At 41.6% G+C, this 14,987-nt stretch overlaps 1 protein-coding gene across 12 annotated transcripts in view; it reads right to left on the bottom strand.

The window, feature by feature from the left end:
* The window catches only part of LOC110533558 (dual specificity tyrosine-phosphorylation-regulated kinase 1A), a 56,280-nt gene that overhangs the window by 38,827 nt on the left and 2,466 nt on the right, over positions 1-14,987 (bottom strand). For 3 of the 12 annotated variants that reach the window (XM_090186226.1, XM_090186223.1, XM_090186224.1), the window contains 3 exons: positions 13,508-13,596; positions 11,268-11,362; positions 10,839-10,996 (listed from right to left, as the gene is read on the bottom strand). In XM_090186226.1, the coding sequence (XP_090042352.1) occupies positions 10,839-10,996; positions 11,268-11,350 (241 nt within the window). In that variant the 5' untranslated portion in view covers positions 11,351-11,362; positions 13,508-13,596. Of the gene's footprint in view, positions 1-10,838; positions 10,997-11,116; positions 11,176-11,267; positions 11,363-11,847; positions 12,115-13,507; positions 13,597-14,987 lie in introns of those variants that run through there. The other 9 variants (XM_090186230.1, XM_090186241.1, XM_036989967.2 and 6 more) reach the window with 7 other exon arrangements.

Below are 14,987 nucleotides of genomic sequence, written 5' to 3'. Positions count from 1 at the left end.
CTGCCGCGGATATGGCTGGGACAATGCTGGTGGAAAAGGCCCAAAAAACTATACAAACAATGCCTTCATCAAACACTGTTTCACAGCGCATCAGTAACATGGCAGGAGATGCTTTGAAACAATTGCTGCTTTGCATGCAAGCCAGTGAATTATATGCGTTACAGCTGGATGAGTCAACAGACATAACAGGAGCTGTGCCAGGCCTGCCACATGTCCGTTATGTTTGTGAGGGGTCAATTAAGGAAAACATCCTCTTCTGCAAATCACTGGAAACCAGGACAACATGAGAGGATATTTTTAAAGTACTGGACAGCTTTGTGACGTCAAATGTAATTTGTTGGTCAAGATGTGTTGGTATCTGTACTGATGGCGCAAAAGCCATGACAGGGAGACATAGTGGAGTGGTAACGCACGTGCAAGCAGTTGCTCCCAACACCACTTGGAGCATCCACCGAGAGACTCTTGCTGCCAACAGAATGCCTGACAGCTTGAAAGACATTCTGGACACGACAATGAAAATGCTTAACTTTTTTAAAGCAAGGCCCCTGAACTCTCGTGTATTTTCTGCATTATACAATGACCCTGGTGCTGGAGGGGGTACGCAGCTGGAGGTTGAATGTTTGAAGGGGTACAGGACTATAAGAAGTTTGGGAACCACTGAGCAACAATATGTTTTAAAAAAACGGGCCTGGAAGTGTTTTTCAGTTGAGAGTTGTGTTTAGTTGTTTAAGGTTCCAAACATATGTCATTTTGTAACCCATCTAGTGACTGCATAGGTTTCAAGTATCATGCTAGATAGTCTTGGGTGTTAGCCTGAGAGAAGTTGCAAGAGAGATGGGTGGAACAAAAGTAACAATGTAAACTGATGACCTGGAATAAAACAAAACATTAAAGCACAGCCCATTGTCTCTTCTAGTTGATATAGCTTTTATTATGTTAGCAAAATATCAACAAGTGACAATGTATGAAAGTTAAAACATCATTAGCATTATGCCTTAATCAATTGACTTGATGGATCAGCTTCTCACATAAGCTTTTATTGACATCTTCGTGGTTAAAATGTATTTAAGCAGTAAGGCCTGAAGAGGTGAGGTATATGGCCAAAATACCACAGCTAAAGGCTGTTGGTATGCACAACGTAATGTCTTGACACAGCCCTTAGCCGTGCTATATTGGCCATATATCAAACCCATAGGTGCCTTATTGCTATTATAAACTGGTTACCAACGTAATTAGAGCAGTACAAATAAATGTTTTGTCTTACCCGTGGTATAAGGTCCGATATACCACAGCTGTCAGCCAATCAGCATTCAGGTCTCGAACCACCCGGTTTATAATTATTCTCATGATTCCGGTGGTCAATTACCTTATGTCAAGCCATGAAAAGGTGATAAACATGATGAGTTGCCGTTTGTGACGAGAATAAATACGTTTATTCTATCAAGACAGGACGAGTGCGCATGACAATGACAGCTGGAGCTCACCTGATTGGTAGGGCTAAGCATGAACTCATTGAAAATGTTGAACAACATTTCCTACTACATTCCCACTAAAGTGAGATGAGAAAATTACGGTTAATATAGCTATTATGTGATCCATTTTAGTCCAATTAATATTGTAAGGCAAAATATTGCAATGTTGACGCATGTTTAATTTGGTTAACCTATAGCATTAATTATTCAAAATTGACACAAACATGAAATTATGGCTGATTTGTTGAAAGTAATCAGCATTACAAGCCAGAAACATGGAGATAAGACAGATATTATGCACTTCTCACCAGCTGTTACTCCCATCCCAAGGCTGTGTTACTCCCACCCAACCGGCAGGTACAAAAGTAAGGTTGCGGTAGTTTTGTTTTTTGTCTATTTAATTTAAACTCATTTACCCTATAAATTAAATTACAGTTGCTAATGGTAGAGGAAATATATACGTTGTTTGTCATCAAATATGGTGACCCTAGCTCTATCGATCTAGGATAAATTAGGAAAAAAATAAATTGTAACTCTTGAACCATTCCAGCTAGAAACACCAAACCATCTTTCACATGTTCAGGCTATCCTGTCATTTAAACCAACCAATCAATCAATTAAACTATAACCAGTCAACTACTGCAGACACTACCACTGACTTTCACATGTTGAGGCTATTCTAACTTCAAATTCTTTAAAACTTTTACAACTACAGTACCAGTCAAAAGTTTGGACACACCTACTCATTCAAGGGTTTCTTTATTTTTACTATTTTCTACGTTGTAGAATAATAGTATAGACATCATAACTAATGAAATAACACATATGTAATCATGTTGTAACCAAAAACAAAAAAAAGTGTTAAAAAAATCTAAATATATTTTCTATTTGAGATTCTTCCAAGTAGCCACCCTTTGCCTTGATGACAGCTTTACACACTCTTGGCATTCTCTCAACCAGCTTCATGAGGTAGTCACCTGGAATGCATTTCAATTATCAGTTATGCCTTGTTGAAAGTTAATTTGCGGAATTGATTTCCTTCTTAAGGCATTTGAGCCAATCAGTTGTGTTGTGACAAGGCATGGGTGGTATACAGAAAATAGCACTATTTGATAAAATACCAAGTCCATATTATGGCAAGAACAGCTCAAATAAGCAAATGTAAAGGACAGTCCATCATTACTTTAAGACATGAAGGTCAGTCAATACAGAACATTTCAAGAACGTTTAAACTTTTTTCAAGTGCAGTTGCAAAAACCATCAAGCGCTATGATGAAAATGGCTCTCATGAGGACCGCCACAGGAAAGGAAGACCCAGAGTTACCTCTGCTGCAGAGGATAAGTTCATTAGAGTTACCAGCCTCAGAAATTGCAGGCCAAGTAAAGGCTTCACAGAGTTCAAGTAACAGACATCTCAACATCAACTATTCAGAGGAGACTGTGTGAATCAGGCCTTATTACTGCAATTACTACAAAGAAACCACTATTAAAAGGACACCAATAAGAGACTTGCATGGGTCAAGAAAAACTAGCAATGGACATTAGACCAGTGAAAATCTGTCCTTTGGTCTGATGAGTCCAAATGTGAAATTCTTGGTTCCAACCACCGTGTCTTTGTGAGACGGAGAGTAGGTGAATGGATAATTTCTGCATGTGTGGTTCCCACTGTGAAGCATGGAAGAGGAGGTGTGGTGTGTGGGGTGCTTTGCTGGTGACACGGTCAGTGATTTATTTAGAATTCAAGACACACTTAACCAGCATGGCTACCATAGCATTCTGCAGCGATATGCCATCCCCTCTGGCTTGCGCTTAGTGGGACCATCATTTGTTTTTCAAAAGGACAATGATCCAACACACCTGTTGAAGGAAAAGCAGCCAACAAGTGCACCGTATTTGTGGGAACTTCTTCAAGACTGTGAGAAAAGCATTCCAGGTGAAGCTGGTTGAGAGCATGCCAAGAGTGTGCAAAGCTCTATAATGTAACAAAATGTGGAATAAGGGTAGGGGTCTGAATACTTTCTGAATGCACTGTATATGCCTCCACAATCCAATGAGGTAACCGCTGCTTAGAGATTGCTTTACCTCGAACTGAATTAGCAAAACAGAAACTGGGAGGGCTTAAAAATAAACTACACTGTTATCTCATGATGCGTAAAGATCTACGTCTGCCCTGCCGACTTTCTCCCATATCTGGCCAACCACCCACTGGTGTAGTCTCCACTCCTGAAGAGGGCACTGCTCCACCCTGGATGTGTGTAACACTACTCATTCCCTAGACTCTGCTGCTACCAACCAATACCCTAAGCCCCTGGCCGCTCAAGGGTGCCAGAGCTTCTTCCACCACCTTTGAAAAGTGAGAGGAACAAGCCGAATGGGAGTACCAAAAACGTGTCTATCATCTTGGAATGGAATCGCAGGAACTTTCTTTGAAAGTACGCTTCCTTTAGGTCGATGGTGATGAACCAATTGCCGGGACGCACGGATCGCAACAGCCGCTGGTTTGTGAGCATCTTGAATTTGCGAACTCTGAGACGTTTGTTCAGGGCACGCATGTCTAGAATGGGGCGTAAACCCCCGTCCCTGTTCAGAACCAGGAAATACCGTCTGTACCAGCCGTACTGGGCTTCCGACAGAGGAACCACTCGTATTGCCAATTTCTGGAGCAGGGAGGATATTTTCTCACTTACTACTGGCGCTGAGGCCAGGGGAACAGTCGATATGATGACACTGCAAAAACTTGGGGGGCGTACAACGAATTTTAGCCTGTACCCCAACGTAATTTTCTCTTTATCCAGGGCGAAACTGCTCATGCGCGCCACTGATTGGAGCAGGCATCGAGTCTCCCGTAACCGACATCTGAGGGAGCATGACTGGGAGATTATTTTTTTTAGCTCCACCACTCTTGAAAACCTTGTCTGAATGTGGAGGGACATGTTTTATTGAACTCACAAAACTCCTGAAACCTGAAAACAATGGGGTTGAAACAATGTATTTTGGTGCAAATGTTTGTTTGAATACTGGTCCACTCTGGGTTCGGGGGGGGGGCTTCGGCCATCTGTGATGTACCCCGATAGGTCATGGGAGTACTGTTGTCACCACAGATGTTTGGGGCAGCTGACAAGGGAGGACCCAATGCCGTGCCACACCGAGCTAGATGCGCCGTGGCAGGACCATCTCTCACTTCGCCCCTGGAAGCAACGCCGCGCTTGTACCAGGCAGACAGGCATTGCGCCTGGAAACCAGGCTGGTCCGACCTGGTGCCCGGCTCGGCCCCTGGGGCAGCTCGCTTAGCCGGCGGAGCTCTGCCTGTCGGCCTTCTGGAAGGTGCCCCCCAAAGGACCTTCAAAAGAGAAAAAAGCTTCTTTTTTTTCTCACCTTTATTTAACCAGGTAGGCTAGTTGAGAAGAAGTTCTCATTTGCAACTGCGACCTTGCCAAGATAAAGCATAGCAGTGTAAACAGACAGCAACACAAAGTTACACATGGAGTACACAATTAACAAGTCAATAACACAGTAGAAAAAAAAGAGAGTCTATATACATTGTGTGCAAAAGGCATGAGGAGGTAGGCGAATAATTACAATTTTGCAGATTAACACTGGAATGATAAATGATCAGATGGTCATGTACTGGTAGAGATACTGGTGTGCAAAAGAGCAGAAAAGTAAATAAATATAAACAGTATGGGGATGAGGTAGGTAAAATTGGGTGGGCTATTTACCAATAGACTATGTACAGCTGCAGCGATCAGTTAGCTGCTCAGATAGCAGATGTTTAAAGTTGGTGAGGGAGATAAAAGTCTCCAACTTCAGCGATTTTTGCAATTCGTTCCAGTCACAGGCAGCAGAGAACTGGAAGGAAAGGCGGCCAAATGAGGTGTTGGCTTTAGGGATGATCAGTGAGATACACCTGCTGGAGCGCGTGCTACGGGTGGGTGTTGCCATCGTAACCAGTGAACTGAGATAAAGCGGAGCTTTACCTAGCATGGACTTGTAAATGACCTGGAGCCAGTGGGTCTGGCGACGAATATGTAGCGAGGGTATGCCACCCATAGGGCTCTACTGTGGCCAAATCCGTGCCCAGCTCCTCCAGCAACTCTGTCTGGTTGACCTGCAGTATAGTGACAGATGAAAAGGATTGGGCAGCCACCCATTCTGCATGATAAACCTTTTCCAGCTGAGCAGCCAAAAAGAGACAGTTCCTGTTAGAGAGCGTAGGATTCTCATAACCCACGCCCTTGTTAGCCAACGGAGCTAGGTAGCCAGTTAGCTTGCCATCCACCAGAGGCGGGTGCACCAGCCCTGCCCCCTACATCCCTTCCAGATCCATGAAGGTGGCACACCCATGCTGCATCAGGTTAACTGAATGCAGGTTGGACCAGGTTGTTGTCAATTCTTCTACAAAATCTGGAAATGGGATGGTGGTGCTTGACTATGGCAGTCACAGGGAGCAGGCACTTTCCACCGAATCTTGATGACTTCAGCCGCGGGGCTGGGCACAGCCACTTCACCTCCAAACACAAAGCCGCCGTGCGGCACAGTTATATGAACTGTGTGTTAGATAGTTCCGGGACAGCCACCTCCTCATGCTAAGTCCTCTTCGCCACCTGAGAACCCCCCGGAGCCGTCCAGAGACACCAAGTCATCATCCGAACCTGGGCCCTGTATGTAACCAGCTGTCTCACTATCGCCCTGTTGGGATGCTAGTTCCACCTGTTCCGACCACAGCCTCAAGTCTCTCTCCGGCTTCCTGCACCTCCATCTCAGCCGAGGTATCGGCATCCGGAAAAGGAAAGTCGCCGTTGGTAACTCCAAGTTTCCTCAAGAATGCTACACGTCTTTCCATGGAGTTCGCACGCAGTAGGTGGCAATGCGTACACAGACTGGTTCGAACAAGGGCTCCCTGAGCATGTTCCAAGCCGAGACAAACTACACATAAATCGTGAGTATCTTTCAGAGAACCCGGCTTAGCCATCACGTCTCTGTCACTTTCTTAGCCATCTTACTTATTGAGATAGCAAATTGAAGAATAACAAATTGTTTGAGATTAGGAAATTTATAAGAAAAAGTGCAAACTTCAGCACCCAATGCCCAAGGGGTGAACACTCTCTACCACTATGCACAGTTAAGTTGGTGCAATGTAAGACTGCCTCGTTTTCCAATTGTTTGTTTTAGTAGAGTGAATCGTTCTGGTTCACACCGTGGTGAAGAGTGAAATAATAGAAGGAATGAATCCGAGCCTCACGCTTATCACCTGTGGACTTAAAAGACCCCTTTTATTGTCATGCCACCTGGAAAAAAAACTAAAACGGTGATTGTAAACCTCTCTGTATCTGCAGCTTAATGTAGCTAATGAGGTGTAATTATAGACAAAGAGAGGCACAGATTGACACTTCCTTTGTTCCAGTCAGTTGTGTAGTCTTAAGGAAACCACAAAAATAAACTAAAGTGAAGACAATGTTTTCTTAAAAAAACATGTTTTCATCACTGCAGATGTATGCAATGAAATAATATTTTTTAGCAGAGATGCTGAAATGGCTGTCATTTTAATTTTGCTGGAGTAAAAATACCGGGACATTCAGTAGTTAAAAAAAAAAAAAATTGTCCCCTGAATCATTCAAGCTGCAGAAAGGACCTAGACATGCTCTCTGTTGTCTGCTAAATTGATGCGGTGTAGACTGACATTTGTTATAGCCCAATGCTTGAGCATTAAACTTTTTTTGTTTTGAATGGGGAAATAAAATCTCTAATAGGCTACATCTTCTTGTATTCACAGGCTTCATTTTTGTCCAATAAGAGTGTTTACCCTTGGAAACCCAAATTTGGATCTTTTGAAACGACACTAGCTAGTAGATTAGCTTTTTTATTTTTTTTTCCAGAATAAGCAAGACTTTCAAAGGACAGTGGGGAGGCTCTGTACTGAGTCTAATATTAGAATACAGTGAGTACTGATGAGAGGAACCTTATGGCAGGTGACTTGTCAGTCTCATTTCCATCACTGGAAAAGTATCCAGCTTTATTTTAAGCTAGGCTTTCAACAATCAATGTGCCTGTTTCTTCTGACAATATCTTGTAAGGTACAAAGTCTGATTTGTATCCACAAAAGCCTTGTTACAATTGTTGCTATTGTATGGTGTCTGTTGTCAGTACACCCACTTGTGACATGAAGCACTCTTTGTTGGTCAAAGACCTGAGCAAGACCAATGAATTCATGGTGCGCTGTCGGGTGAGATCAATCATCATAATAACATGATCTGATGACATTGCATGACTTTAAGTTTCATGTAACTATAATAATAAACAGGCCTGTAGTTTCTCCTTATTTTCTTCAATATACAATGTTTACAAAACATTAGGAACACTTGCTCTTTCATTTACCTTATTGATGTCACCTGTTAAATCCACTTCAATCAGTATAGATGAAGGGGAGGAGACAGGTTAAAGGATTTTTTAAGCCTTGATACATAGATTGTGTATGTGTGCCATTCAGAAGGGGAGGGGGCCATACAACAAATTACCATGTGCATCTAATTTAATTGGACCTAGTAGTAAGACCTGTATTTCAAGTTTTGCAACCTTATAGACAGCATGGTTTATACCAGTATACAGTCAAAATTAACAGCTGATCTTTTACATTGAAGTAGGCCTATGTATCAAGTTACGTTTTTGTCACGTCCACAAGTACAGTGAAATGCCTTTTTTTTGCTCTTTCGCAACAATGCAGTAATGAATAGGCTATCAGTAGTAGGCTTACTATAATGTCAGGCAGAACAAAAACGAGAAATAAAACTACTGTAATTGCATTATATTTGTAGCCTGCCCCAAAATATTTAAGAATTTGCAGGCAGTTAATCATATTTAGGTTGGGGAAAAAGTTGATTCAAACGTCCACGACAATTAGTCATTGTTTTCTATTTCAGAAACGGACACAGATACATCATAAATTATTGCTAAATAATCAAACATTCTGCCAACACAGTAAATAGACCTGTAGTTTATGTAAAATATGAGAGCATGGGTAGGCTACAGCAGTTTCCCAACCCTGCTCCTCAAGTACCCCCAACAGTACACATTTTTATTGTAACCCTGTACAAGCACACCTGATTCAATTAGTCAATTAAGTAGGTGTTTGCCTATTTAATCTCCCGGACTATACAAATGGCAGGACATATCAACTCTATCTTTTCATACAGCCTGGTTTCACAGACTAGACATACTAAATGTAAATCCGGGACATCAATATTCGTATGATATCTTATGTTTAGTAGGTTTACTTAAAACCTGTTGAGTGTAGGGGGCAGTATTTTGACGTACACAAAAACATACACAAATGAAACTGCCTATTTCTCAGTCCCATAATCTAGAATATGCATATAAATTGTCAGATTGGGATAGAAAACACTAAAGTTTCCAAAACTGTCAAAATATTGTCTGTGAGTATAACAGAAATGATATTGCAGGCGAAAACCTGAGGAAAATCCAACCCGGAAGTGCTGTTTTTCCTGAAAGCTCTCTGTTCCATTGCCTGCCTTTGCTCCATTTAAAGGGATATCAACCATATTCCTTTTGCTATGGCTTACACATGTTGTGAACAGTCTTTAGACATAGTTTCAGGCTTTTATTTTGAAAAATGAGCGAGAAAGATCACATCGCGTCATTGGATGGCTGGGTGCCAGCAGCATTTTGCAAGCGCAACAGCTTGGAGCAGACATTTTCTCTCTCTCTCTCCTATTGAAGAAGCTACAGTCCGGTTGAAATATTATCGATTATATATTGTAAAAACAACCTGAGGATTGATTATTAAAAAAACATTTGACATGTTTCTACGAACTTTACAGATACTATCTATCTAGATATATAGTGACCGCTCGAGGTATTTTGGATATAAAAATAATCTTTATGGAACAAAAGGAACACTTATTGTGTAACTGGGAGTCTCTTGAGTGAAAACATCCAAAGATCATCAAAGGTAATTCATTTTATTGCTTTTCTGACTTGTGACCAATCTACTTGGCTGCTAGCTGTTTGTAATGTTTTGTCTGCTGAGAGAGATGTCCTTACATAAAAGCTTTTTTGAAATCTGACAAAACAAGCTAAGCTGTGTTTTGCTATATTGCACTTTTGATTTCATGAAAATTAAATATTTTTAGCAATTAAATTCGGCGCTCTGCAATTCAGCGGATGTTGACGAAAATGATCCCGCTAACGGAATGGGTGCATCAAGACATAAAATGTTACTTGAGGCAAAAAACTAAAAGGTCTACCAACCAAAAGGCTGTGTGTTCGAATCTCAAGGACAACTTTAGCAACTACTTACTTTTTTTAGCTACTTTGCAACTAAACTCAGCAAAAAAAGACACGTCCCTTTCTGTCTTTCAAAGATAATTCTTAAAAATTCTAATAACTTCACTGATCTTCAGTGTAAAGGGTTTAAACACTGTTTCCCATGCTTGTTCAATGAACCATAAACAATTAATGAACATGCACCTGTGGAACGGTCGTTAAGACACCAACAGCTTACAGACAGACGGTAGGCAATTAAGGTCACAGTTATGAAAACTTTTGACAGTAAAGAGGCCTTTCTACTGACTCTGAAAAACACCAAAAAGAAAGATGCCCAGGGTCCCTGTGAGACGCCTAAGACAGCGCTACAGGGAGACAGGACGGACAGCTGACCGCCCTCGCAGTGGCAGACCATGTGTAACAACACCTGCACAGGATCGGTACATCCGAACAGCACACCTGCGGGACAGGTACAGGATGGCAACAACAACTGCCCGAGTTACACCAGGAATGCACAATCCCTCCATCAGTGCTCAAACTGTCCGCAATAGGCTGAGAAAGGCTGGACTGTGGGCTTGTAGGCCTGTTGTAAGGAAGGTCCTCACAAGACATCACCGGCAACAACGTCACCTATGGGCACAAACCCACTGGACCAGACAGGACTGGCAAAAAGTGCTCTTCACTGACGAGTCATGGTTTTGTCTCACCAGGGGTAATGGTCGGATTGGCGTTTTATCGTTGAAGGAATGAGCGTTACACCGAGGCCTGTACTCTGGAGCAGGATCGATTTTCTTTTATTATGTCTTTGTTTTAGTATGGTCAGGGCGTGAGTTGGGTGGGTTGTCTATGTTCCGTTTTCTATATTGTGTTTGCGTTTGGCCTGGTATGGTTCTTAATCAGAGGCAGGTGTCGTTAGTTGTCTCTGATTGAGAATCATACTTAGGTAGCCTTTTCCCACTTGTGTTTCGTGGGTGTTTATTTTCTGTTCTGTGTTTTATTTCACCGTTCAGGACTGTTCGCTTGTCATTTTATTGTTTTTGTTTCAGTGTTCACAATTCGTATTTAAAAATCAAGATGAACACTTACCACGCTGCGCTTTGGTCCGATCCTTGCGACTCCTCGTCAGAAGAAGAGGACGAGAGTTACAGAAACCCCCACCACAACCGGACCAAGCAGCGTGGTACCCAGGAGCAGCGGGTTTACGACTCCTGGACTTGGGAGGAGATCTTGGATGGCAAGGGACCCTGGGTACAGCCGGGAGAATTTGGTGAATATATATATATATATATATATATATTACATGTAATCTATTTTAGAATAAGGCTGTAATGTAACAAAATGTGGAAAAAGTCAACTAAGAATACCAATCCTGTAGACGGCAATTAGGGGAGGTTCTGATTGATCCAAGCTCTACATCAAACTTCTAGAGAGAGAGAGAGAGAGAGAGAGAGAGAGATACAAAACAGGACAATCACGTGACTGCATTTGGCCTTTAAAACAAAAAATAGCACTTACTGATATTTGATGGCTTTTGAGAAATACTTGACTGCTGCATCATACTTCTTTTTCTGAAACTGATCACTTCCTTTAGCCTTCATCTCTTCACTTTTCTGAGGAAATAAGGGGAAAAGTACCTTAAAATAAATTGAAATAGAAAACATATGTCAACACATAAATGTAATGTAAATCCAGAGGCGGGTTTATGTAAATCAGGGGCATCAAACTAATTTTTCCCCGGGGGCCGCAGTCGGTCTTCAGCGCAGTCTGGAGGGAGGGCCGTACTGAAAATTGTTAACATTTTCTCACCCATCAATTTCGGAATTTGAATGACTGAATGATCACGCAAAACAGATATCCCCCTAAATGGAGATGGCCATAAACAATACTTAGTAATGCTGCATAGTTCTGGAAAGGACTGGACCTCACCTTTCTGGTGAAAATAGTTACACAATTGCTGAGGTTTACTCACTTGAGGACAAACTCAAGTACATAGAAAAAATATTATGAAAATATTGAAAAAAATGTAATCTATTCAAAAGTGGAATATGACAAATGCTTTCTAAATATAGCAACAACCAAATGATAAACGACTTACTACAGATTGGTTACTTCAGCTTAGTGCACAAATACATTTTGTCCCCAGCTGAGAACGTCACAGCGATGAAACCACAACTGTTGGGAGTTGCTAGACTGTCCCCTTTCATATGCCGTCTCCCAGGCTGGGCTCCGCCGCTCAGAGGGAGAGCAAATCGATTCTTTGCCTGGATAAGTCAGAAAATGTGACATCACTCCCTACGCAAACGTTGGGTGGGAAACCTGACACTTCAAGGTCAGCTCCGCCAACAGAGTGGCAGCGAAGAGCGGACAGATGGGGATTTCTGGCACTATAAGGCACTGGACCCTATAACATTCACAGAGCGCTTTGTACACCAAAATGTCAGTCTGAACCAGTCCAGAACTGCTCAAAGTTCACTATATTGGGGACTTAACATCAAAGAGGCTAGCTTTCATTTAGCTAATTATTAGCAAGCTGGACACAGTCAAAAGCAACATAAATTATGAATGAGTGCCTACAGAAAAAGTCTACACCCCTTGACTTTTTACAGCCTTAAAATTACATCTAAAAAGGGATTACATTAAATTATTTTCCCATAGACCTAAACACCCACATTTAAAAACATTTTTTTTTTTTTACTTTCTTTCACTTTACTTTCTTTTTTTTTTTTATATATCTGAAATACCATAATTGGATAAGTCTCCATCCTCCTTTTTACCTGGTCTTTGCTCTTTTCATATTTATTTTCATCCTAACAATCACCACAGTCCCTGCCGGTGACAAGCATACCCATAACATTATGCTGCCACCACAATACTTGAAAATACAAACAGATCAACAACACTGTACTCACTTGTTACGTTCCCCAGATTATGTGTTGTAGTTTGTGTATTTGCATGTGTTTATTTCAGGAAATAGCTTCCTGAAATCCCTCAAGCAGCTGATTGGTCGACTCCATGGCTAATTGGAGAGCTGACCCTGCCCCCTCGTTAAGACACAGCTGTCTCCAATTACCCATTCCTTCAGAAGCTATATAAAAGCCAGTGTTCTGTTCAGGAGGGAGGTTGATTTTGCTGGGAGGTCATTGCAGGGAGGTCATTGCAGGGAGGTCATTGCAGGGAGGTCATTGCAGGGAGGTCATTGCAGGGAGGTCATTGCAGGGAGGTCATTGCAGGGAGATCATTGCAGAGCGATTGATTGTGATAGAGTGATTGTGATATAGTGATTTTGCTAGAGGTTTATTTTTGCTGGAGGTTGATTTGCTGGGGGTTCATTGCTGGGAAGTGGTATGTTTTGTGAGTTTATTGCTCAGGTAGAGCTTATTTGATGTCCTTTGTTTTTTAGTGAAATTGTTATTCTGTTTCATTTGTTCCCAGGGGGAACGGGGAAGGCACCTTGGGAGTGTTTAAGCAAGAGGCCCGCGGGCATACATATACCCGTAGTATATTCATTGTCTAGGCACAATAGGTAAGACCTGGGCGGACCACCCCCTGTATTTTGGTTAGGGCACCAGGTGGTGCTAAATTAGGTAAGTAGTGGGTAGGCAGGTAAGATAGGAGAGTGGGCTTTGAGATTTACTTTCTTTGCTTTGGTTCCGTCCAGCCCCTTTTCCCCATATTACCGTGTAAAGGAATAAAGTCCTTGTAAATGGTACCACATTCTGCCTGTTGTCATCCTTACTCACGCCTACGGTCCATACCTCTTTCACTTCACGGAGAGTTTAGTTGTAGCAGGGTGTTGCGTTCCCTCTTCTTAGAGGCGTGCGTAACATCACTCCATATTACTGGCCTTGATGACAAAGTGAAAAGAAGCAGTGTTAAAAAAAAAACATCCACTAAAACATTCTGTTCGCAACAAGGCTCTTAATACTGCAAGAAAAAACAGCAAATAAATATACGTTTTGGCCTAAAATAAAAACTACAGGGTTGGATCCAATCCAACAGTGGAACTCTACTTTCAAGTATTGTGGCAGCAACATCATGTTATGGGCAGGGACTGGGGAGTTTCAGGATCAAAATAAATATGAAAGAAGCAAAGCCCAGGTAAAATGATGCAGGAAAACCCATCTCAGTATTCTGAAAATCTAGCCCTGGGATATAGTTTTATTTTTCAGCGAGACAATTAGGAAAACATTTTATAAAACTTTCTTTCACTTTGAAAATGTGGAGTAGGTTATGTAGATCTGTAGGAAAAACATACAATTAAATCTAAAAGGGGACTAAATTAAGGCAGCAAAATGTATAGATTTTCTATAGGCACTGTAGATCCAACATCATGTACATAGTTTTGATTTGGTTTTAGTCATTTTAAAGTAGAGTTTTTTTCTCTAAAAAAAATTATAAAAAAGTTTAAAAGTCACCCGTGGGCCAGATTGGACCCCCCTCACGGGCTAATCTACTGGTGTAAATCATAAAGATCAACTTAGTCCATTACAAAAAGACATATCTTCTAAAACAGATTACCACAATTGTGACCATCTTTATATCTTTAGATAAAATTAGGTGAGGGCATTGGGCCCTTCAAGGATGATAATATCAAATATATAGGCTTCTTACCTCAATAAACCACTGGCAGGGGCCCTGTGCAAGCTCTCGCATACATTTTTTCTCTACTGAGCATCTGATGAGAGGTTAATGAGGTTCATATTGGAACACATTCACTGCTAACCAAGTTTCCAGAGTAGGATAAACCATGTGACATTTTATTGCCAAGTAACCTTTCAGCTTCTAACCTACCTACCATGTTGTACCTTTCAACCCTCTATGCTAACTACCACTAAACCCTGCCTGGGCATCAATGGGTTAATAATGTGTTAAAGACCGCTATAAAAACACATTTAGTCCTGAGGTGCTGACTTGTTGCAACCTCGACAACTACTGTGATTATTATTATTTGACCATGCTGGTCATTTATGAACATTTGAACATCTTGGCCATGTTCTGTTATAATCTCCACCAGGCACAGCCAGAAGAGGACTGGCCACCCCTCATAAGCTGGTTCCTCTCTAGGTTTCTTCCTAGGTTTTGTCCTTTCTAGGGAGTTTTTCCTAGCCACCGTGCTTCTACACCTGCATTGCTTGCTGTTTGGGGTTTTAGGCTGGGTTTCTGTACAGCACTTTGAGATATCAGCTGATGTAAGAAGGGCTATATAAATCAATTTGATTGGTCTGAGGCTCAAAC

This window comes from Oncorhynchus mykiss, chromosome 10, assembly GCF_057628025.1.
Source record: "Oncorhynchus mykiss isolate SJ-2025 chromosome 10, ASM5762802v1, whole genome shotgun sequence".
Lineage (NCBI taxonomy): Eukaryota > Metazoa > Chordata > Actinopteri > Salmoniformes > Salmonidae > Oncorhynchus > Oncorhynchus mykiss.
This window is presented reverse-complemented; position numbering and strand designations above follow the sequence as displayed.